The sequence below is a fragment of the Lynx canadensis genome, chromosome C1 (genome assembly GCF_007474595.2).
Source record: "Lynx canadensis isolate LIC74 chromosome C1, mLynCan4.pri.v2, whole genome shotgun sequence".
In the NCBI taxonomy this organism is placed as follows: Eukaryota; Metazoa; Chordata; class Mammalia; order Carnivora; family Felidae; genus Lynx; species Lynx canadensis.
The window spans coordinates 4,355,893-4,382,071 of NC_044310.1; the positions used below are offsets into that span (position 1 = coordinate 4,355,893).

At 41.3% G+C, this 26,179-nt stretch overlaps 1 protein-coding gene across 1 annotated transcript in view; it reads left to right on the top strand.

The window, feature by feature from the left end:
* Positions 1-26,179, top strand: part of LOC115522346 (calmodulin-binding transcription activator 1-like) — an 82,858-nt gene that overhangs the window by 14,963 nt on the left and 41,716 nt on the right. The window contains exons 2-3 of the mRNA XM_030328147.1: positions 13,936-14,005; positions 19,053-19,171. Of these exons, the coding sequence (XP_030184007.1) occupies positions 13,936-14,005; positions 19,053-19,171 (189 nt within the window). The remainder of the gene's footprint in view (positions 1-13,935; positions 14,006-19,052; positions 19,172-26,179) is intronic.

Below are 26,179 nucleotides of genomic sequence, written 5' to 3' on the forward strand. Positions count from 1 at the left end.
TTTGCCGTGTGTGGTTCTCAGGTAGAATAAGGCAGTTTGGGGATGCCATTGGCATCTGAGGTTTTCCACAGTTAGGACACTTGGGTGGGTTTCCTTAATTTTCTTGTTGCTGTGGAACTTGGTAAGTTGGAAACACGCATCCTAAGTAAGAAGAGGTGGTGTGCGGTGAAGAAAACAGCAAATAGCCTCTGTTGAAGTGCATGTGGCCACGGGTAGGCACGCTTGTTTGGCTTTTCCTTGGTATGTCCTTCTTGCCTCTACTCTGGTTTTTCTTGATTTTACAGGGTAGGCAGGTGGAGGTAGGTGAAAGGCCAGTAGATTGGGGGTACTGTGTAAAGGGCTAATCGTCTGCACAATGAATTTTCTGAATACACAGCACTTTAGTGATTGATGTTTTGTAGTGGTGACCCTCGAGCATATGGAGAAAAGCAACATTTAGTGTGTTCTGCTTAATAAGAGAGTAAAGAATATAACATTTTAAAGAAACACAACCAACCATCGAAGTGGTTTTTAGGAGTTAAAACGATTAGATACATTAGATACATTTCTTTTGTAGTAACAGCTTTATTGAGATGTAATTCATATACCATAAAATTCAGCTTTTAAAATATACAATTCAGTGGTTTTTATTATATTCACACAGTTGTGCAACTCTCACTACTGTCTAATTCCAGAATGTCTTCCTCACTCCCAAAAGAAACCCCTACCCGTTAGTAGCCACTCTGTGTTCCTCCCTCCTCCCAGCTCTAGACCATCAGTAATCTACTTTATGTATTTGCCTTTTCTGGACATTTCTTAGAAATGGAATCCTACGATGGGTGGCCTTTTGTGACAGGCTTCTTTCCCTAAGCAAAATGGTTTCAAGGTTCATCTGTGTTGTAGTATGTATCAGAACTTTAGTCCTTTTATGGGGAATAATACTATACTATATAGATACGCTACATTTTGTTTATGCATCAATTGATGGGCATTTGAGTTATTTCTACTTTTTGGCTATTGTGAATAATTTCGCTATGAACATTTGTGTACAGGTTTTTGTGTGGGCATGTTTTCAGTTTTCTTGGGTATATACCCAGGAGTGGAATTACAGGGTCATGTGGTAACTCTGTGTTTAACTTTTTCAGGAACTGCCAGACTGTTTTCCAAAGTGGCTGCATCATATTACATTGCCGCCAGCAATGTTTGAAGGTTCTAATTTCTTCACATCGTTGCTAATACTTGTTATTATCTGTCTTTTTGATTATAGCCATTCTTGTGGATGTGGAGTCGTATCTTACCGTGGTTTTGATTTGCATTTCCCTAATGACTGGTGATGCCTATCATCTTTTCCTGTGCTTAGTGGCCACTTGTGTGTCTGCTTTGGAGAAATGTCTGTTGAAGTCCTCTGTCCATTTTTAAGTTGTTTGTTGTTTGGCTGTTGGGTTGTAGCTGTTCTTTGTATATACTGGATATCAGTCCTTTATCAGATGTGCGATGTGCAGATGTTTTCTCCCATTCTGTGGATTGTTTTTTCATTTTCTTGATAGTGGCCTTTGAAGCACAAAAGCTTTAAGTTTCAAGTTCAATTTATCTGTTTTTTGTTGCTTGTGCTTCTGCTGTCATAAGCAAGAAACTACTGCCTAATCCAAGGTCATGAAGATTTATATCTATGTTTTCTTAAAAATTTCTTTTTTAACATTTATTCATTTTTGAGAGTGAGAGAGACAGAGCGTGAGCAGGGGAGGGGCAGAGAGAGAGGGAGACACAGAATCAGAAGCAGGCTCCAGGCTCCGAGCTGTCAGCACGGGGCCCAACATGGGGCTCGACCTCATGGACTGCAAAATCATGACCTGAGCCGAAGTCGGACGCTCAACCAACTGAGCCACCCAGGCGCCCTGTATACCTGTGTTTTCTTAAAAGAGGTTTGTAGTCTGAGCTCTTACATGTAGGTCTCTGATTCATTTTGAGTTAATTTTTGTAATTTTGTGACATATGTAGGCTGCCAACTTCATTCTTTTGTATGTGGATATCCAGTTGTCCCAGCCCCATTTGTCGAAAAGAGCATACTTTCTCCATTTTAAGTTTCTTGAGATCCTTGTCAAAAATCAATTTGCCATGAGTGTGTGGGTTTAATTTTGGAGTCTCAATTCTGATCCATTGATGTGTATGTCTCCCCTTACGCCAATACCACACTGTCTTGATTACTGGTTAAGTTATAGTTAACTCTGCAGTTATGTTTTGAAATTGGGCAGTGTCTCTCTCCCAACCCTGTTCTTCTCTTTCAAAATGGTTCTGGCTGTTCTGAGTCCCTTGAATTTCCATATGAATATTAGGATTGGCTTGTCAGTTTCTACAAAAAAGGCAGTTTTGATATCAATAGGGATTATGTTAAATCTGTGGATCAACTTGGGGAGGTTAAATCCTTTTTATGAATCCGGATCTGCTGTTTGCTTTGGGAACGACTGGTAACTCAAGAAGCCAAGCATCTTACCTTAAAAGGAATATTGTTGTTTTAATTTATTAATATAGTAGGCTGCTTTGGTTGAAACACTGTAATTCACTTTTAGGCTGGAATTGGACTTCCCAGGTTCCAAGAGAGCAAATAGCTTTTCGTATATCCTGTAGTTTGGTTTGTGGTGTGTGTTCTTCCGACGTGAAAGTTTGCTGGTACCATGCTTGTTTGCAAAACATGTGGTATTCTGCTTAACACTGGTTCTGATTAATAAAGAATTAACAGATTCCACGTATGAATATTTAATTGTCAAAGAGAATGCGTTACTATGAAATTGTGATGTTAAAATTCATGTAATTGTTATTGTCAGATGTGTCAGAAGAGAGTTTAGGGTCTTGTATTCCTGTGGGGGCCCTGTGACTATCAGTTATTGTTAATACCCTAAAGTCGGGTCATTTACGTGACAAGTAATAATAAAGTGCCAGGCACAGAGAAGGACAGACACTGCCCCTGTCCTCATGGAGCTGACTGGGAAACTGACAGTAAAAGTGCCACGTGCCACGCAGGGCTCTGTGTCGTGAAGGCGAGTGCATGATGAAGGGATTGACTGACCCTGTGGGGCTGGGGGAGGCCTCTTGAGCTGAGCTCTGAAGCAAAGTGGGAATTAATTGAGAGAAGAGTGAGGAAAATGTTTCAGGTAATCGGATGAGCTGGTTAGTGAGATGTGCGGGGATGCAATGGTTATAGTCTGGCTTTTTAAAGCTTCTGAGAAAAAGGATGTGAAGTGACGACTTCACATGGCTCTGATCTTTACTCTGCCCCTTAAGTGCCCTGTGACTTTGCACAAGTAACTTTTCTGAGCTTATTTACTTAATGTCTTTTAATCTTATGAAGCAGTGCATAACATTTTTACTTAGAGGTATTTCTATGAAAACGTAAATCTAGGCTTTTGATTGATTGTATTTATAGAATTCAAAAGTAATTACTTTTTCATGATCTCCCATGGTTGGTTACTTAGGAATGCAGTACTGGTAAACTGAATATTTTCCTGAACATTTTTCCTAGTCTTTGGAATTGGGATTCACTTCAGTTCATACACACCCCAGAAGCTTCCAGTCTACAGAGCAGCAGATACGGATGTGACTCATTCAAGGCAGGTCGTAGAAAATGCTTTCAGCAGGCACTGGGGGGACCTGAGAAGACTTCTTAAAGGAGGTAGAATTTGACCTGGCATCACTGGTTTGCAAACATGGTAGTTGGAGGAGAAATTCCAAGCAGAGGGAATGGAACAAAGAAAGGCACAGAGCCAGGAGAGTACAAGGTGGCTGGAATTCTGGGCGCATGTGGGTAGTTGAGCCTGGAGAAGTAGGTAGGGGTCAGGTTGCAGGGGCTCGGAAAGTCAAGACCGAGGAGTCTGGATTTTATTTTGTCTGCTCTGGGACAGAGGCATTTAGAGCCTTATTATTTTTCCTTAGCATAGGAGTGGGATTGACTGGATAAAGTCACTTCTCCTTGAAGGTGCTAAGAAGGGCCACCTGCTTACGTCTCCAGCTTCTTCTCCATTCTCCAGCCGTGTTGAATTTTTCTAGATTCCGATTGGCAGGAGCACCATGCTTTCTCTTGGTTTTAGGGCTTGTACCTTGCCACTGCCTCCGCTTCGAAGGTGCACCTCCCTCTAGAACACATGCATACATCCCCTTACGTGTGCTCTGCTTTACTGATGCTCCTTGTCCTCTGGGCTTCACTCTAAATGAGACTTGTCCAAGAAGCCTTGTTGACCTTGCCTCTCTTTTCAGACTGGAATGTATGCCCTTCCTGTGTGCACCCACAGCACTTTATGGTTTTCCACGTTTAGGCATATTTAAGTTTGTATGGGAGTTGCTTGTTTATTTCTTTTTCTCCCTCCATTAGGTGTACAATCTAGAGTCAGAGACTTGAGTACCTGGCGCTTAGGATGGGCTTGGTAAATGTTTGTTGGTTGAATGAGTGAATGAACGAAGATGAGGGACTGGAGTAGGGAGGAAAAAGCTTCTGGCAAGAATGTGTGTAGAAGTGGATTGGATAAAGGAGTGAGCGTGACTGAGTCTGTGTGTGTGAGAGAGACACAGTGTCGTGGGCCTTGAAGGATGAGCATAGTTGAAGATGACTCCTAGCTTTTGAACCTCCACAGCTGAGGTTAGGGAAGGCTGCTAACCGGGATAGGCAGTCCAGGAGGATGTGTTTTGGAGACTGGATGCAAATGTGTCGGTTGTCTTTTAGATTTAATACCTGTACAATATGGCATTCCAAATATGGGTCAGAAATTAGGGGAGTCATTCTTGTCCCTGTGTTTTTTTCTTTTTCATTGGTCACTTTCAGAGGGCAAGTGGGCTGTGGTGATGGGAGTCCTTAGAGAGTAGCCTCGTTGGCACAGGGCAGGGTGGGAGCAGGGTAGTGAGTAGACCTGGAGGGGTAAACAGAGATACGTTTGCAGGGCCTCTGGTAGAGCATGCAAGCTTCATGAAAGTAGGGACCTTGTTTGTCTCATTTATTGTTAATATCTCTGCCCAGAACAGTGCCAGTTGGTTGAATGAATGAATCAGCTCAAAAGAATTGGGAGACCTAGTAGTGAGTAAAATTGTCATGGGAGAAGAGAAGGGGCATGAGGATGGAAATGTGTCACCAGAGAGCAGAGGACCAGTGGACACTGAGAAAGAATGGTCAGGGGTTATAGAATAAGAAGAATGTAAATGTAGAGGGTTGCAAGGAGGTTATCAGTTGTGATGCTGCAGAGAGTTTGGGCAGAATGAAGACTGAGAAGAAGCTGTTGATTTTGTCAGTTTGGTAGTGAGTTGAGAGAATGAAAAAGAGGTGGTAGGAGGGCAGATAATTCCTTCAAGGACTGTGGTGATAAGTGCAGAGTGCTGGTGAACACGGTAGCGGCATGATGATTGAAGTCTCTGCTGAGAAGAGAGGTCACTGGGACCTGATGGACTGTGGGTGTGCTTGTTATCGGTTGCTGCTGTAACAGTTACCATGTACTTAGTGGCTTAGAACAGGATACTGTTATTATCTGATCCTGTGGGTCAGGAGTTTAGTTAGGGCTTTGCTAGGTCCTCTGCTTCAGGGCCTCACAAGCCTGCAGCCAAGGTGTTTGGCCAGGGTCGGGGTCTCATTTGAAGGCTCGACTGGGGAAGGATACTCTTCCAAGCTCACGCAGTTTGAAGGATTCACTTCTCTGTGGGTGGTTGGACTGAGGGCCTCAGTTCCCGGCCTCACGGGCCTCTCCAGCACGGCAGCCCGCGTTGTCACAGCCAGCAAGGGAGAGAGTCTGTGAGCAAGACAGAAGGCACGACTGTATCACCTGATGATGGAAGTGACATCCTGTGACCTGTGCCATGTCCTGTAGGGCGGGAGCAGGTCACTAGGTCCGGCGCACACCCACGGGGAGGAGTTACACAAGGGTGTCTTAAGTGTTAACATCAAGAGATGGGGTCATGGAGCATCCGCTCATAGAGTTTGTCTTCACAGAAGAGAGGGACGACGGCAGTGGAAGGCATAGGACTGTTCTTCAGAAAGAGACCCTGTAGGATGCAAATGACAGAATGGGAACTTTTAAAGAGGGAAGTTTTGGAGGTGAAGTTCCAGGTGAGGGTTCAGATCTAGTCGCGTTGGTGACATTTCTCAGGCAACCTTCCCTGGCCTCTTTCTTCGTCCCCTGACAAGGTGGGCAGGTGCCTCTTGAAGTGCTCATTCCTGTTAAACCAGTTAACAGACTGTATTATGATTGCCATTGACAAACCCTTCTGCCTTGCTAAAATTGAATTATGTACCAGCAAATTTTTGGTCAGTGGATATATCTGTCTTGTTTGCCTTAGGATGTTGGTGAGGACCAAATGAGGTAATTGCTGTGCAGGTATTTTTTTGAATGTAAACTGGTGTGCAAACAAAGGTATTAAATTGTGTGTCCTCTCCCTTGCCCCCACGTTCAGTAGAAAATGTGGACTTTGATGTACATTTTACTTGTTAATGTGGGTTTATTATGTTGTACCTGAGTTACTGAACTGGGCTTTATTTAATACGGTGCTATTTTTAGGGCCTTTTGAGTAGTGTTTGCTTTTATGATGAATGGCCCCAAACTGCTGTACCTTTCAAGCCCTTGTATCCAGTTTTTATTGTGTGTAAAAAAAAAAAAAAAATCTGTTCTTGCTGTCCCTTGTCACTCTTGCTTCTCCCGACCTGTCAATTGCTAGCTATCCTTTCTCCTTCTGATTTGTTTCTGATCTTCCATGGGCTTGGCAACCTGATAATTAAGCTTATTAGAACTGTGAGTAGTTTAATAGTAATCAAGCTTAGGAATACGGATCAGAGAGTCCTCCTCACAGTGAAGTATGGGAGCTTTTATGCGTGGACTTTGTAAAAAATCTGTTTTGGCCTCGGAGCATGTCTTGGCTTCCTTCCTGGCTCTGGCTGTGTGTGGATTAGGTGAGGTTCCCACGTAGCCTGGTTCCATCCGGGGGAGTGCGGCTGCCATTTTCTTGGCCTATGCCTCATTGCTGTGTTACGAGACACGGTGTCATTCTCCCCTTTAGTTTTGATGAGGTTTTAGTCCTTGGGCAGTAGCAAGTAGTGACAGGTGATGGGTGGTCTGTAGTTCACGGACCAGAAAATGTTTGAGAAGCCCAGAAAATCTTCCCACCAGATCAACGTCTAGGCCTGTGTGGTAGCCTTGCGATATCCTTGTTAGCCTTTTCCTTCAGGATGCTGAGCTCCCAGCCCAGGTACTCGATATTCCTGGATCTCCCTCAGTGTCCACACTTCCTTTGGCTTTTCCGTCAGACTGCCTTGTCTCCTTGCTCTGTCTGAACTTCCGCGCTGTGTCTTCGTGGAGCAGTGTTTTGCCATCATCGGGGAGAGAGCCTTTGAGCTCTTCGGGAGACCGCGTGGGCGTGTGTGGGAAGACCTGCTCCTGGGTCTTGCTCTGCTCCTTTTTGGCCAATGGCCTTGTCAAGCGTCTACCCGTGCTGTGGTGTCTCCCTTTCTAGAACAGGCGTCGTGTCTGCTCTCTACCTGCTGGGACCAAAATAGGATTTTAGGTATGAAAGTGCTTGTTACGTGTGCATAGTATCAAATAGAATGCCTAGGGGTGCCTGGGTGGCTCAGTTGGGTAAGCGTCCGACTTCGGCTCAGGTCATGATCTCATGGTTCGTGAGTTAGAGCCCTGCATCGGGCTCCCTGTGTCAGCAAAGAGCCTGGAGCCTGCTTCGGATTCTGTGCCTCCTGCTCTCTTTGCCCCTCCCCACTCGTGTTTTTGTCTCTCTTCCTCTCTCAAAAATAAACAAACATTGAAAAAATAAAAAAAACCCAAATAGAATGCCTAGTTTATCGGGCTGATTTTGTTGATATTTTATAGTGCTCTGTCTTTGAAGAGTTAAAAACCATTGTTATCATTAGTGCTAGTAATAAGTGCAAGTAAAACAATGTAATTTTAAATTTCATACAGTTTCTTTCCGGATGTGTTCTGCTAGAATCTATTTGTGCAAATGTGGACATTTAATAAGCGCTCTTTGATTATTTTCAGAATATTGAGTATACTGGCTTCCTAGCCAAATTAAATTTATGAAAATTCTAATGATACTGTGATTCATATCTAGAAAGAATAATTTTTTTTTCATTCTGAAATCACTTTAAATACGCTTTACATGAATCTCTGGTAATAGCGAATCAATTAATGTGATTTCTCAGGTCATAAATCAGGCTTGATATATTGTTCCTCTGTAAGCTTCTTAGGACTTCAGCTGTTTTGTGGTCTGTTTTAGCTAGTTGTTTGCTTTTGAACTCAATTCTGGGTGTTGAACTCAATTTGAGAGCCTAAAATGGTTTGTGCCCCAATTACCTTGGAGGTTACCACTTCACTTTTTTATTGAGCCTGCCTTGGTAGTAGGGAGTCAACCACCTATCAGCTGGTTTTCCTTTTAACTTGAGTACATACTTTAATTTTGTCTCTGTCCCATAGGAATGTTGGGAAGGTTATTATAGTAGTGCCTATGGTATATTTTAAACTTCTTGAAAAGAGGTAATATGTGAGCACAAAATATTTTTGTACTGTACCGCCTAATTTTTTTCTCCACTAACCTTTTGTGGTTCAGAAAGAAAAAGGATAAAGTTACTTGTGTTTAGGGGTACACTCTCAGAGATCATCAGCCCGATTTTACGGAGCGTCTCCAGAGCATGCCTTCGCCAGACCTCGTGTTCCTTTTTGTTCAGCAGACCTGTGCTCTCGCCAGAAATGTTAGCATTGGGCCTCTTGGTGTCTTGTGAACGCTGTTGAGTATTTCTACCCCTTAGTTCTTCTGAGTTGGTCTAAAGTAGCTTTTGTCTTACTGCTTGCTCGTCATGGGACCAGAGGATGGGTGGCTACTCAGGGCAGCATTAGGGGAGGGAGAGAGGGTCTTAAAAAGGCCGATGGCTACAGTAAATCCCACCTACACCGTCATAAGACATGGGGCCACTCTCTTTTCTTTTCCACAAGCTCCTGGGAATGTCATTCATCTGGGAATTCAACAAACATTTGCGCTTCTGTTGTGTGTTAGACATTAAGTATTAAGTACTGGAGATACCGGGACGAAGGAGCCTGACATCCCTTTAAGGATGCCCTTGAGATCATCTTATTTTGAGTATGTTAGAAAAATATTTGTCAGAGAAGAAAAGCTACTAGATTGGTTTTAGATGCTGGATAGCCTTAGGGATTGAAGGTGGAGTTGTAGGTTAACAGAAGACATTTCTGAAAGGAGTGATTCTTCTGTAATTAAAAACACACACACACACACACACACACACACACAAATGGCATTGTTCAAGGGACTGGTAGCTGATCAAGAAATCCATCTCCTCTTCCTGGGCAGGTAGCCAGACCACATTTCCCAGCCTCTCTTGCAATTAGGCGTGGCTTTGTGGCCAAAGTCTAGCCAATGGAACGAGAGCAGGGAAGTGTGCCACTTCCAGGCCTGGCCCGTAAAACCCTCCAGGCATGGTTATCCGGGCGCTTGCCCTCTTTGCTGGCTGAGGCAGAAGAGCCCAGTGACCTGGGAGGGCGCCTGCCACGGGATGGAAGGAGCCCGGGTGCCAGAGCCGCTGCTGGTAGGGGAGCCCTCTACTGATCAGGAACACCCGTTTTGGACTTTACACCAGCAAGAAGTAAATATTTATAGTATTTGAGCCATGGTACAGTTTGCTCTGAGTAGCCTCCCTAACTGATCCAGGCGTACTGCCTGGAACGCTAGGCAACACTGGTGAGTTGAGCAAAGGTGCTGAGAACTTCGGACTCCGCTTTCATTTCCATCACTTGTATGTCATGTTATGTGAAATGACCAGCTAATTTGCAGAATCGATGTGAGTCATGCTAAAATATGTGGCAAAAGTTTTTTAATGTATCGTTTCTAATTGATGCAAGTGGTTTATTGCGTTCAGTGTGGCCTCTCTCCTTTGATTTAATGAGCTGTGTGGGGCCTCAGCTGGCTTTAAAGGGACTCTATGGAGACTTAAATATTCTGAGTCCTTATTTCAAAGAACTTTAAATACAGTTTTCATCATGCAACTTCTCTGTTCAAAAGCCTGTAATCACTTCTTATGTAGCATTTTGCTTAATTTATTCCAGCATCCAAAAAGTATGTGTCACACCCTGACCTAGGTTCTCTCAAGGGAGCCCATGCCTCCAAAGACCTTGTGCTTGGTACACAGAGAGTTACTGAGTTTCTGTACTGCCACCATCTGCTCATTTTAGCCCTTAATAAATCATGTATTATTTTTTCATTACATTTTTTTTAGTATCATCTGCAACTTGATAGAGTACTTTCTGAAGTCAGGGAATACATTTTATAGAGCTTCTGTGTCTCCCCTCTTGGGTACTTCTGGAGATGCCGGACACTATCCCTGTAGTTTCTTTTAATTGTCTTGCTTGGATTTACTGGAATGGTTTTTTATTATAGTTTGTGTTAACAGACAGCCATGCTTTTTTAGTCTGTTGGGAATTCATAGAATTCTGGAGGAACGTTAGGACTGGAAGGATCTTTTCAAGCCAATTCCTGATCTTTTAGACCATCTGCTTCCTGATACTCAAGGTATGGCCCTGAATCATGGCATGGGCATTGCCTGGGGGCCTCTTAGAAGCACAGTGTCACAGGGCCACACTCAGACCTGTGAATCAGAACCTGCATTTTAACAAGGCCCTCAGGTGACCTGCGTGCACATGAGAGTTGGAGATGCTCTGTTGAAGGTCAACCCCTTTTTTGCTCCTGAGGAAGCTGATTAAAGTAGCGAGTTGCCCAGAGTCACATTGCTGGTTTATCTCAGTGGTTCCCATCCTTGCATACATCTTGGGATCACTTGGGAACCTTCAGAAAATACTGATGCCTAGGTCCCAGCCCTACGTGTTCCAACGTAACCTGGTCAGGGTTACAGCCTGTGTATCAGCATTCAGAAACTCTCCCTGGACTACCGACATGCAGTCATGCTAAGAGCCGCTCATCTGGTTGTTGAGAGAAGCCAGCTTTCCTGATGCTTCAGTCAAGGAGGCCTTGTACTCCACGTGTGGATGCACGTTCAGAAATGGTGTCTTCCCTACCTGATTTCTCACTGTAGCACACCATCCATTTTATATCCATGACATTTACCACACTACCCCCCCCTCCCCCCTTCCCCCACGGGCTGGTACCCCACAAGGGTAGGACCTTTGTCTTCGTCTGTCTTGTTCACTGCTAGGTCCCAGCTCCTAGGACAATGTCTGGTACACATTAGGTGCTCCTTTAATAATTGCAGAACAAGTAGAAGGAGTTACAGAGAGGGAAACGCGGGCTGCTCGGATGGCACCGGCAAGGCTGCCTAACTCGGTCATTGGAAGGCTTCTTGACGGTTGAGCTGGAGTCAGCCAGGAAGGGCAGGCAGCATGGAGACGGGCAGCTGAGGGCGGACTTGGACCCAGATCTGTCTGCCCTTGAACTTGTGGTTTTGCACTTAGAGCATTGTCCTGGGGACAGAGAGGCCAGCCGTTTGCTTTGGACCTCAGCAGTTTGTGGGACTGGGATACAGTCAGACCCTCAGACCGGTGCTCCTTCCTCCCAGAGCCACCTCTGGCTTTGTGCTGTGAACAGGCTTTAGAAATCCTTGTAAGGGTCCGTGGAATGAAAGTGCCTCGCCTGGAGTCTGGCCTGTGGGTCTTCAGTGTCAGGTAGCCATTTCTCATGGAAGTTTTCTTGTGATTTAGCTTCTTTCCCTTGAGCACCCAGCGTTTTTGAGGATAGAATGACTTGATTTCACTCTCAGTGTTTGTGAAGGAGTTTCTTTTCTGGTTAACTATTAAGACTTCATTATGCCAGTGCTGAAGAGAAATCATGGTTGACTGTTCGTGGTATTTCTGTTACTTTTTCCTTTTTTAGTGTTTAATTTTTCTTATTAGTTATTTGGTACATTTTACTGCTCATTTACCTATTGTCGAACTTTGAAGTTAGGTGCATGTAAAAGCCCTTTTTTATGAAGCCATTCATTAGTGCATCCCACTGTACATTAGTAATTTTTGGATCTTTTGACACTCAGACCGTTGTTAAGGTGTCTTGTTAAGTGTAAACTTATACTATCTGTTTTTGGTAACAGGAAGCCAGAAAATGTTAAGCTTTGAATGTAAGGCATTCTTTTTAACATCATAAAATTTCAAGTTTCCATTCTGAAACATTAAGATGAGAGGTTGCGTTATGTGGTTAGAAGGCTGTGGCTGGCGGCTCTTGCAGATGTTACTCGAAGTCAGACTGCTGCTGGCTTTTACATCAGCCACTCCTTATAATGCCCCGTAATTCCACAGTCACAGTCACGGGAAGAGATGAATGTTGGTTTTTCCAAAGGATGCGTGAATTCTGAGCTTAGTTGATAGTGTATGGGGAGAATCCCTGTGTTACCACAGGTTGCTAATCAGTAGGTACCATTGTTGATTAAATCAAACAGAGGAAGGGACGGTAAAAGTCCTGGATCGAGAATTTTCTAGAAACAGTAAAGTAGGGAGCTGATGGTTATTCTGTTTGCTAGCAGTCACACTGTGGAGAAAGACCTCATCTCTGGTGAACCATTTGATCGTTTGTATAAGGAGAGAAATTGAAAATTCACAGAGGTCGAGTTTAGTCAGATTTCAACGCTCTCTTTGCCCCCCCCCCCCCCACAATTGAGGCAACTGGTCAGTTCTTAGAAAGTGTTAACATTGTTACAGATTATTCTTAATAAACACAGAAACAATAGCGCTTCATATTTGTGTCGTAGTTTTGAATTTAAAACACTTTTGTACGCATCACCCCATGTAAGTTTCCCGGGCAACCCTGCGAGAGAGGTGAGAGGCTCCGTCACTGCCCTTTGTGATGAGGTCATGCAGATGTTAGTTTACTTTCCCAAGGGTAGCTGGCAAGTGAGAGAACTGAGCTTTTCACATTTTAAATATAAGATGTTAAGGGTGGTTGCTGAACTTATAAACTGTCCTTGGTTTTCTAAGTATATAAATATGTGGTTTATAATGCAGGATGAATAATCTAAAAACTTATTTAATACTGTAACCGAAGAAGGATATTTTTAGGACCGAAATAATTGACTGGCAAGACTCACAGAAATTTTTTCCTTTTTAAAAAGTTACTGTTACATAGTTTTCCTTACATGAAAACTGTAATTTTATCTACATGAAGCAGCCTGAGAGCAGAGACGTGGTCTTCCAACTTCCTCCTGACTCACTGCACCTGCCACACTGTTAGCTGGACTCCTTAGGTCCTTCCAAATGAGTTGGGGGTCGGGCTCACTGTTGGGAGATGGTTCGCATTGTAACTGCAAAATGAATATGGCATTGGTTCTTCTTAGCAAACGTTTCCTGTCTGTGCAGCACATATGGTCCCTATTAAAAAAATTATACACATAGTGTGTGCTCACCAGCCTGTATCTTTTTTTACACACGTGTAATTTAAATTTTGAAACACTCTTAAGCCTACAGAAAAATTGCAGGTGTAGTGCAAAAGAGTTCTTTTCCCCCTGAACTGTGTGAGAATAAGTTGCTGATGCGTTTCATCATCCTCAAATACTTGCTTCTGTATTTTCTGCAAATGAGCGCATTCTCCTCTGTAACCACTATGTAGTGATCAAAATCAGGAAATTAACACTGGGACATTTCTACCCTCTGATCCTCAGATGCTCCTGCAGCTGTGCCAGGTGACCCTGCAGTGACCTTTGTAGAGAAAGGTCCAGTCCGAACCCTGGTCCATACTGTGTTGTCTCCTCAGACCCCTTTGCTACAGAACAGTTCTCAGTCCTTTCTGACTCTCATGACCTTGACGCTCTTGAAGATTACAGGCCAGTCATTTTGTGGAATGTTCCTCAATTTGGATTTGTTTGATGTTTCCTCATGATTAGATTCAGGTTTTGCATCTTTGGCAGGAATATCACAGAAGAGCCAGTATATATCTTTTTCAAAGATTAGTTTTACATTTTATTTTCTGTTTCCTTAGAGCGTTTCCCAAAGTGTATTCTGCGGAACTAGCACCTACTGTGTTCTCAACACCGTGCCACCTCTAGAAGGTAGGATTCGAAAAGCTTTTGACTTACAGGAAGGGGTGGGCTTGGCAGTGAGAGTGATTCCATCCTCGTAGTGCAGTGGAAATAGCCTGTGACCAGGCCTCAGGAGACCTGGGTTCTGCCTTTAACTTGCTGTGTGATCTTAGATGAGTTACTTAATCCTTCTGGGGGTAGCAAAACAGTACTCCCTTCGTAAAGTTTCTGTGGGGGTTCAAAAAGGCAAAGGGTTTAATCACATGGGAAATTCAAAACACTCTGCAAATGTTAGATACTAATACAACAGTTTTAGAATTCTAGTGTCCATTTCCCGTGACTTCGAGTAGCCGCGTGCTACTGTGGGAAAAGCCACACTGAGTCACTTACTAGCTGCGGCTCCTGGGCAAGCTAATCTGAACCTCGGGTTCTTCATCTGGAAAATGGGAGTAATTATGCCCTGGTGGGTCATTGTGGAAATTAAATGAGAGAACACAATGTAAAATTCTTTCTGACATAGAGTCCCACAAATGTTTACTTCTGAATAAATAGTAGAAAATAAGTTTATTTGATCACATGTAGCTCAAATTGAAATGAAATGGAATGGAATGGAATGGAATGGAATGGAATGAAGCAGGAGAGAATGCCCCAAAACCCAAATTGAAGCAGTCGATTGCAAACCTCCTGTGCTCCCACTTTATTGGCCTCCGTTCGCATATTTTTAAATGGAAAATGTAAATGCAGCTGAATAGTGAGAAGTTTATTGAACCCGAGTTAGGAGTTGACCTAAACCTGGACCAGAGATTTTGGCAGTGTGATTGACAGGGAGAGGGTAAATCTGGGCCGCCTAAAAAAAGAAAGGGTAAGATGTGATGATCACACACTTGAAGAAGAGGAATGGGGTTGTTAAATAGCAACATTAGGTATGTTTTCTTCAAAACAAAACAAAACTTTATTGTTTTTTTTCAACTTTAGAAAGTCTTTCGGATAATTACAACTGAGTTCAGTTCATTTTGGAGAATTTCTTTTAGAGAGATATCATACCGATGCTTGGCACATAATTAAGCACATTGGTGCTTAATTAATATTTATTTTGGATGAGTAATGATTTGAAGGTCTTAGGTTACTAACGGTGGTATTTGCTACTGTGAGCGCTGTGCTGACTTGAATATAACAATATGTGCTTATGTTTTCTGGAATCAGTTCCTTTCCTACTAATTAAATCTAAGCACATAATAATTAGAGCAGAACAGAAACATTGTAGAGCTTCCTTTTAATTTTACCACTCCAAGTTGTTGATCAAATATATTCCCAATAAGATTTAGGAATTGGGTTCACTGTTATACCAACTAATTTTGAACAGTTTGGTCTAGAGGTTGAGAGATTAATCATAATCAACTTGATTGAATAACTGTGTTCATAATTATTCACCAAAATTACTTAATTTTTATTAATTATGAATCAAAATAAAATGGATGTTATCATTTCCAGGTTAGAGTTAATGTAGTTACAATTTCCCTTGCAGAAGCCAAAATGTGTTCCAAGGAGAGAGTTCAAATACATATCTTTGGAAAGGATTTGGTGATGTGACTTTCAGCTTTTAGAAATAAAACATGAAAACAAGAATTCCACTTTTTGCCTAATTAAGCGAATGAGCATTTTCGCACATTTTAGAGAGTTTTAGTTAAATTATACTGTGCCTCTAAAATTATTGTTTGGAAAATATTTGAAGGTTGTCTGGAAAAGATGGTTCATTCTCTAGAATTATAGCTGTCAGCCAGGCACATCATCTGTCAATTTCAAGAGCTTCACTAGTTATTTTTATTGTGAAGTAGGTTAGAAAATTATTTTGCGAAGTCATATATCATACACGCATATTTTGCCAGATAATGATAATGAAATGTTGTACCGTATTTGGTTGACACTTCCATTTTGCAGTGTCAAAGTTTAACGATTTGGATTAAATGCTGAGATGGAGCTGAAACCGGTGTAAACCTTACTTTTACCGTTAACTCAAGATTCTGTTACAGTCTTAGTACTGACGTGGAGATTTGAAAACTGGCACATGTACTTATCTAATTATTGTATCCTGCATAGGCATTCCAAACACACTAAAAAGCCGCTTTTAATTGAAAAACACAGTTATACAGTTTAGCCACGTGAGCAGTTCTTTTCCTGTAAAAGCAGTTACTCTTCATCACACTATAACCAGAAAAAACGAAATTTGAAAATATGAGTTTCAAGATTCTGCCTATTTGAGTTCCTAATATTCTTTACCCAGTATTAAAATTGCCATCTTCATAATGCACAGTGGGAAAATTTACCCATTGTTGTGTTTCTAAAAAACATCCAATTTATATTCGGCAGGAACCTAAAATTCTGGAAATAGCACAGTTTAAAAACTGATTAAGGGGAACCCATTGGCCTGTCATACTCCTCTTCCTTTTGAACCCATGGCTGCACATCCCCATAAAATGCTATATTTGGAATCGTGATTGAGACCGTGCTTACACAGCCATTCTCCTTTTCCTCTTTAAAAGCCTTTGGGCCGATTCACCGCTGCCTGATTTGGTATCAGAGTGGAAGACAGAAGCGTTTTCTGTGGCAGTTAGTTGTGCTGTTGAGAAGAGTATCTCTTTTCTCTCATCCCACGTGTATGCACACACACGTGTGTATACCTACATGTGTGGACGGACACACATGTACACGCAGGCAGCAGCACACACCTGTCTGTGTGTACATGCATGTGTATACACATAGGTAGGAGCGTGCACACACACACACACACACACACACACACACACTCATATGTTTTATAGCCACAGGACAGCTGGGTCCCTCAAGGAGGCTTAAAAGAATAGATAATTAACCTCAGGTTGTGATCACAAACATAAAAATAGAAGCCGGGGTTTAATACTATGTTCATTATTGTTCAGAATTATCCTTTAAATAATAGTTTTCTCAGAGATATGACTAGTCCCATACAGTTCAGAGTAAGCCTGCTGATTGAGTACTGAGGGTAGTACTGTTTGCATAAAAGGCATCCGATAAATGGGGACTATTTGAATTGAGTATAGATTTTAGAATTTCACTCTGCTTTCAGAATTGTACACATCATGGGAGATTTTTTTAGAAAACGAGAATAAAACCACTTTAGGGGAAGAGAGAAGGGAGGTGAAGGCTCATGTGATTTGGTATTCTGCGCTTTAAAGTTTTATGGCCCATGGTGCCTCCCTCGGGAGGATGAAGTGCAGGGAGCATGCATAAGCGCATAGCATTACACCGGTTTATAGTGGGTAATTAATAAAGAACTTTCTATGAACATTCTCTCAGTCGAACACTTCGTTTTCTGATTTCATAGCAAGATTTTTTTAAAGTTTAATTTTATTTTGCTCTTAAAATTTTGGATTCTTAAAAGCCGTCAGCTTTTAAGTTTTTCAAGCTCTTATACTGCTTATAGAAATAGAGGATTGGGCATTATAATTCAATTGGTTGTGTAGTTCATGGACCAAAAAAGATTTAGTACGCTAAAATTCTCTTAAGTTCCTCCCTTTAAAATATTTCCATGTGATGTAGTAAATTTTTTCAAATTCTTTCTGTGCCCAATATTTTTCTGTTAAGATCTTTTCCTTGAGAAGAAATGTCTTAATCAGATGAAAAATGTTTGGAGAGGATTTTATTGTGACGGTGGAAAGTTTTTTATTCTTTTATGGTTTTGATGTGTTCAAAAAATAGGCTATGCTAAACAGAATTACAGGAAATGACTGGAAAAATATATTGTTGTATTTCACTTTTAATATTATTAACTAGTTCCTGTATGCCTATATAAAGTTTTTTAGTTGTAAGGCATTTAAATTTATTGAATGACAGTAAATTTCCTAGGGATTTATGCCTGGAGGAGAATTGGAGATTACTTAATTCTCCTTGATTTAGAAAACCGATGATATTAAGTAACTTACCCAAGGTCACACAATTAGAAAGTAGCAGAACTGGGTCAGAATTCTGGACTCTTGATTTGGAGTTCAGTTTATACCTTTTAGTATCAGAATAAGTTATTTTAACTATGACTTTCTGGAGCAAATTCAGTCTTTAGTATTTTAATGTATTGCTCCTAGTACCTGGTTATGCATTGCACTCTTTGGATATTGGGGCTTCCATTTTGCATTAAAAAAAACAAAAAACAAAAAACAGAAACCAGACTGGGTAGTTTGAAACTTTGACCTAAACGTGCCAGAATGGGCAAGAAATTTTGAGCCAGGCGAAGAGACTTTTGTTACGGGAATGAAACAAGAAATGATCTGTGAATGAATGAATGAATGAAATAATACATAAAGGAAATGATCTCTTCTATAAAGTATCTGGGAGACTGATTATCAGATAGTCAGACATACCGTCTTGTCTGAAAGTAATGAACTTTTCTATCACTGATTTAGAAGAGTTACTTTTTGATGAAAGACATTAATTAAATAGATATGTATATGTAAATCAAGTTAATTAAGATGGTATGTTTTTAGATTTAGGCTAGAAGGACCAGCCTCTGTATTTACCTAGGTAGCTAACTGTAGCTTAGAGTCTTTATATTGATAAGATTTGTAATTTGCTTTTGAAAGGATAAGTCTCATTTGTATTCAAGGGGATGAAGTAGTATTAGTTTATGAATAAAATAGTCATATTTTATTCTAATTCCTCTTCCCTAAAACACTTAAAACTTTTTCAACTGGTTAGTAGAAGTTTTCAGGGTTTTGTGAGGTTAACTCCTTTTGCAATTTGCATGTACTTCATGGAAACCTGGTGGGAGAACCTTTAAAAGTAATGTTCTGGTTATGGGCAGCTGCTGGGATATTCCCTGTTCTTCGCTTGTCACGGAGCAAAAGCTCGATCTTACGTTAGAGCCTCTTGACCAGATTCCTGCTGCCACCTATCTGATCAGTGTGTAAATGAGCGTTGCTAACCAAGAGGGATGGTGCTCTTGGTCTCACAGTGACCAAACTAAGCTGCCATTTCTGACCTTGCCAGTATACTTAAAAGGAGATTTTCTCTATTATTTTCTCTGAATCTATTGTTTTCTTCTTTATAGATGATCATGGGAACAGCAATAGTAGTCATGTAAAAATCTTTTTACCGAAAAAGCTGCTTGAATGTCTGCCGAAATGTTCAAGTTTACCCAAAGAGAGGCACCGTTGGAACACTAATGAGGTAGATAAATTTCTATTTTTAGGGGTATAATTATATTAAGGGCAAAATTGTTAGGTCATTTTGCATAGTACTACTTTTTATTAGCTTTAAAATCAAAATACTGAACTAGGAAGTTGTAAATGAGAAGAATATTTTATCTGGGTTTAACAGAAACCAACATGTTTCTTGAACGGTCTCTAATCTGCTTGGCTTGTGTTGAAAAATCTAACGTGCACGCTGACTTACTAAGTAAGGTAGCACGAGCTACTGTATTTGTGTTTTCTTGCATTTTGGCGGCTTTTGCATTTGGTGGTTAACTCTGCTTGCATCTCAGTTAAACACTAGTTCTTATGTCGTCATGAATTAATAAAGATACAGCCCCAGTGTTCCATAGAACATGCAGTGTCTTGACAATGTGAAGTTTCTGTGGGAAGGGCAGGTTTCTTATTAGCAAAACAGCTCCCAGTCCTCTGTGATGAAGGGTTTGCATGGAGAATTAATGGGTTTACCTTAATGATAGGAATTCTTATTGAGAACGGAGGCCGTATGGTAGATTGTATATTTGGCGTCCAATTAGAAGATCTGGTAAAGGAGAATGAATGAAAGGATCTTCTCGGATGAGGTTTCTTTTTTTGGTGAATCTTGTCTGGGAGTCTTGATATTAGGCATGGATCCCTTTGTCATCTTTCTTATTTTGAAATCCGAGTATTTCAATTTAGGTAGGGTAATACCCATTCATTGTTACTGGATGAGAGCTGGGTATGTGTCCCTCAGTTTGGGAATTGTATTCCTTTGATTCAGATGGCTGTGATTACTCGTTTTCCAACCTTGCTCTAAGTCAGTTTGTGTTGCTGGTTCGGCGTTCACTTCCAAGTTAAGTTAAATACGCACCCTCTGTATTGGGCTCTCGGTTTTGTTAAAAGACATAAGACAAATAGTGCTGCCTGTTTACCTTCTTTTGCAAGATTATTTTGCTCTAACTTCTTGACCCAGAGTGCTTTTATTTTGAGTTTTAAGAGGTTCTGTGGGTGAGAGTCTCTCTACTTACTCCAGTGTACAGATTTAAATACTCGCTAGACCCTCATAGCTTTGTTTCCTTGTCTCCACTGATTTTAAATTTCTTTTGAGGTACGTATATTTTGATTATTTGCATAAATTATATTTCCCCCTTAGACAGAACACTGTTACCTTGACAAACATTAGCCAGTTTAGAGGCCTGTTGTTTTAATCAGTCATTGATTAAGTATTGTAAACGTGAAAACGAAGTAAATATGCTGAAAATTAGTCTTAATCATAGATCATTACTCTCTAAACAAAATAGTATGATTTGGGAACTGTTCAGTAGGTCATAACTAGGTCATGAATTATTTAAAACCTCAATATGTTTCTTAGTTCTCCCTGCAACATGGATCTGCTACCATACCATTATACATTATCTCCAGTTTATTTAGAAATGAAATAAAACATGTAATTGGTATGTATTTCTTCCATATTACGTTTTACGTGAAATTGGCAATTTATTTTTAATTACGTTTTGAAATTATATTTGAAACCAGAACCAGCAAGTGCTTAATTAAAATTCGTGGTCTTAAGGGTCTTCTGAAGCTGGAGTCACGGTTAGCCGAAGCCCACTTGGTAGACTGGATCTGTGCACAGGCCTTCGCTTTCATGTTTATTTACCTCCGGTGGTTGACACATTCCACTCGACTCTTACTTCAGATCCGTTATAAAATACATAACAAACAATTTTTGTCGATGATGAGCTTAAAAGGAAAATACAGAGCTCTTCTGTATTTCCTTCTAGGACGCTGGCCCCCATTGCTCCTCGGAGACCACAGTGTTGTGAAAGTCCGCCGTCTAGCGGGGAGACCATGGTCCCCTCTCTGGCGAAACGTACACCTGGGGGCTCTGAGACCTGCGGATGGTTCACGCACGCTGTCACTGCTGCTGAAAACACCAGTGAACAAAGCGTGGTCCCAAGGGTGGCTGGAGGCAGCAGGGGTGGCTCAGCCCACAGGGGTCGAGGCGCGCACCCTCTTCCCTCGTGACCCATTGTTCTCTCAGTTCTGTGTCAGCTCAACACCGACAAACACTCTTACGAGAGAACGGACTTTAAAGGTTGGCCCATATTTCATTTCAATGCAGAGGACATCGGCTTTCTTTCTTGTTTATTTTTGGCTTTGGGAAAAATAGGGGAATCTTGGAGTGACAGCTGAAGTCTTAGGAGTCCTTAATTCTGCAGTGTTATGTGGGGATGGTAACCTGCCTTTTTTTTTTTTTTTTTTTTTTTTTTTTTTTTAACTGGCTTGGCTGATAGGAACAAAACAGTCAGTACTTGTGTTAAAGCGCCTCCTTTGATCTAGCTTGGTACTGGCATTTCCCTATACTCTTCAGCCTGCCAGCCTGCACGCTGACACTGGACCCGATGGAGGTGTACTTTGTGGACTTGACTCTCATTGGGGCTGTAGGCCCTGTGTACGGCAGAGGCACGCTTAGTCAGAATTGCCCGTGGGGCCTCTCGAGTCGCTCATAAAGTGTAGCCATCCTGCCATTAGCAGGGGCCCGTTTCCCTCTGGGGTTGGAATAGGTTGCTGTGTTTTGGTGGAGGACTCAGTGAAGAAGCTTGTATTTAGGAGTGGTATTGTACAAAAACTGCTTTAGATCCCCCTTGCCTGGGATGAAGCGCCCCCACTGGGAGAGGCTGGAGGGAGGGAGAGTGGCGGAGAGCACGGCCGATCCCTGTTTTCCAGGTCCCTGTGCGGCCCGTATGCACGGCAGCCTGGCGGCCGGAGTTGCCTGTACCAGGTGTCCCTGTCGCCCGCGCTTGCTCTCTGCTGGGTGTGTGCAGTGCACGTCCTGGGCATGATGGGACTCCTCCGTACTTTTGAGAGATTCCTTTACTCACGTCGGTGTTGCAATATTGGTGATTATTTGAGCAAACCCAACTTCTGTACTGTGTGCCGCGTATTTGTTGCGAGAGGGAGAGTAAGGTTGTGCCCATTCAGATGTTGCCATTTATCGAGCCTGTGTTCCTTGCTGGTGGCTGGCACCGTGTGTAATTATTTCTAAGCCGTATAATAACATTACAAGATAATGCAGTATTTCCTTTTACCGTTGAGGGTATGTTGGTAAAAAGTGGTTGACTAATTTGGTCAAGATAGCACACTTGCAAGGGCCCATCTCTCTTCGAGCTTAATTTCTTGTATATTGTTTACTAACTCGTAGGAATGTTCATTCTGTTGTGTGTTGTCTTGGCTTTTAATCAAAGACCCATAACTCTTAACCACATTAGTGTACTTGGCAAATCCATTCTGTAATTTACTTTTGGAGTAAAAAGAGTTAACATAGGATTCATCTTGTGGGTTCATGTGCAAATATTTGTGAAGTGAAAGTCACTAAAAAGGAAGACTACCAGAAGGTAGGGAGGTCCAACTAAGCTACTTTAACCTTTCTTACTGCATTGGAATAGGTAAAAGCTCCTGCCCTTCTTGAATGTTACTTGCAATTGCAAAACAAATGTTGTGTCTAAAAACAAATCAGTTTTGGACTGTGCTTTCTCAGCCACACACACCCTTTGCTCAGGTTCTTGCAGGTGACAGAGGAGGGATGATGATGATGATGATGATGATGATGATGATGATGATGGTGGCAGTAATTATGGCAACCAGCATTGAGCCAGCATCTATCGTGTGCGAGGCACTGGTGGGTCCTTGATGTGAATAATCGCATTTACTCCTTGAATTCATCCTGTGAGGCAGGTTATGTGATTATCCTTACGGTATCGATGAGGAGATTTGAGCCACAGAGATGTTAAGTAATGTGCCCAAGAGTGGTGGACTTGGGAATTTAACCTTGCAGCCTGCTTTCGGAGCCTGTTCTGTCTACAGTTCGGTCCCAAAGAATAATTTCAAATAGACTTTCTCAAGATCTTGCGAGCTGTTTAGTGACTTCTAATCTTCTTGTTTTCTAAAATTGTTTGGCTTCTTTCTTTATTCACATCCTTAAGTATTATATATAAACTCAATGTGTGTTTGTATGAAGTTTTTTTTTTTTTTTTTTTTTTTTAAATAGCACCCCTTTCCTAGGGAAGTAGTTTTGAGTCTTAATGAATATTAATATGTAGGCTCCGGATAATGGAAAAAAATATTACAAGTAGAAATTTTGAATCTGTGTGTAACTTGAGGGTTAGTTTTGATTTTTATATCCAGGGCAGGAGAGAAGGAATGCATTTAAACAGAGCAAATTTGTTAAAGAACCAGCTCTTATTTCATAATCAGTTTTGGTATTCACATCTTCATTAGGTGCGCTATTATAAGGTTTCTACATTTTAAGTTAATATTTTTAAGGCCCAGAGCCAGAAATAATTATGCTAATGTAACTTTCTGATTGCACAAATGACTATTCGTAATTACACATATTAGTACTCTGTGTATGTTGTCCAGACTGAAATTTCTTTTGTTTAGTCATTAATTAGCTGTTTGACTTAAAATATACCTACTGCATCCCCCCCCCCCCCCCCCCCCGGCCTGTCGCTGGGTCTGGATTTCAGATGGCATTCTTCCAAAGCCAAACTAATGCCACACCAACAAACCTTTTATAATGAGAATGTTCTCCTTAAATGTTCAAACCGCTTTTGCTTGCTACTATTTTTGAACTATTAATGCTCTTTCTTTTGTTTTTCCTCTAATGCAGAGTTTCTCTAGAGTAAGCAAAGTGGAGTTCTAGTTTGTACTGATCTTAAAGTTGCATCGAAGGTTTTTAAGTTGGTGGTAGCTTCAGAGATCTTCATATAAAATGTGTCTTCTTTAATCCTAAAATGTCGGTAGAGAGCCTATAGCTACAGACTGGTGCATTCTAACTCAGGCCAAGGAACCTGAGGGGTCCCTTTATAGGGAGAGAATGACACTTTTAAGTCCTGAGTATTTTTTGTTTCCTTCAATTTTTTATATTCAGGTCAGGAAAATAGGCTTTAAGACTGAGGTTTATGATTTTCTACTTCATTTCAGTTGTTTAATTTTAATTAGAAGCCACCTTTTCAAAATTCCTTTGCTCATTTTTTTTTTGTGTTCGCATATATTCTTGAGTGTTTTTTGTATTTTAATTTTTCTTTTGTATACCTTATAGAATCATACATTTAGGGCTGTAATTTTTGCAATGATTGGTTTTCCTAGTGAATATATATGTTGTCTTTTTGAAATATAGATCCACATTTTGGGGGGGGGGGATCATTGAGCACCCTTCAGACTTCCATGATGGGAGCTCAAAGGAAAAGCATTAGCCTTAGGAAAGTGAGTGAGGTATTCATCGATGACTCAGAAGGCTAGTTAACCTGAGCTTGGCCTTTGTTTTGTGTAGCTTTTGGCTGTGAGAACAGTTCAAATGTTCTCAGGTTATTCTCTGAGGCCAGGCAGGGCCCTCCTGGTTAATATGCAGATAGGCAAGTGCAGATGGGACCATGACAGAGAGTGAAGTTTTAAGAGGGAAGCCATTGAATTTTGAATACAATGTATGGCATCAGATGTCAAATTAAATGTGACAATTTTGTAGCAGTTGGGCTAACTATAATTCCTCTGTTTAACTTAGTAGTATGAGGTGAGATGAATGGATACCAGAATCCAAATGAGTGTGCAAATCAGTCAGCCTGTATCAGTTTAGCATTGGGAGTAGCAGAGGGAGATTGGATGTACTGAAATGCTGGGGGCAGATGTCCTTCCACATCTGTGGGGCACGACAGGTGAGGAGAGGTCAAAGCAGGCGGGTTTGGCTCTGAGGAACGGCAGGAGAAGCAGCTCTTCCATGCAGAGAGTTAGAGTAATGTTTATGATATTTGGATAAGATGTTAAAGAAGTTTTTTTTAAAGGAAGGAAATTCCTGCAGACCTACCTTAGTTTTCATCCAAATGATTTTTATTATATAATATTATTTCAAAATGTAGCATTTAGGAGAATACTTGGCTCATAGTCTGTACAATAAATATTTGTTGAATGAATGAAATGGGTAAAAACGCAAAAAACTCAGTATAAATTTGTGAACTCTTGGAGTTCTTGTGCAGATATAAAACTCATATATATACGTATGTGTATATATATATATACGTATATACATATATATGTATATACATACACGTGTATATATATATATATATATACATATATATATACATATGTACACACACACACACACACAAAGTCTCTTGCAACATGAATGTAAGAGTGAGTGTTCTCAGGCAGGGTCTTTTGAATTTGGCACGTGGCCTGCAGTGACCCCATCCCTCTCTCCGTTGAACTATTTAGAAACTGATTTTTGCTCAGCAAGCATTTCTAGAAGTCTCTTGTTAGGCCTTGGTACAAATACATGATTTAGTCTGAAGTTCACTTCTGCTTTTTCTCATTAGCCTGAGAACATCTTAAATGGCTACCCAGGCAGTTGTAATCATAGACCACGAACTTGAGCAGTGGATCTGTGTGGTAGAAAGATTTTTTTTTTTTAATGTTTTATTTATTTTTGAGACAGAGAGAGACAGAGCATGAGCAGGGAGGGGCAGAGAGAGAAGGAAACACAGAATCTGAAGCAGGCTCCAGGCTCTGAGCTGTCAGCACAGAGCCCGACGCGGGACTTGAACTCACAAACTGCAAGATCATGACCTGAGCCGAAGTCGGATGCTTAACCGACTGAGCCACCCAGGCGCCCCAAGATTTTTTTTTTTTTTTAATGTTTCTTAATTTATTTTTGAGACAGAGAGAGACAAAGTGTGAGCAGGGGAGGGGCAGAGAGAGAGCGAGACACAGAATCGGAAGCAGGCTCCAGGCTCTGAGCTGTCAGCACAGAGCCCGATGTGGGGCTTGAACTCACAAACCGCGAGATCATGACCTGAGCCGAAGTTGGACGCTTAACTGACTGAGCCACCCAGGCGCCCCAGAAAAATTGGTTTTTAGGTTTTATTTTTTTCAGGTTATATTAAATTAAGATGTGAAATGAAAACTTTCGTAGTGAACTCAGGGACCACTGATACCTGGAAAGGGTACAGAA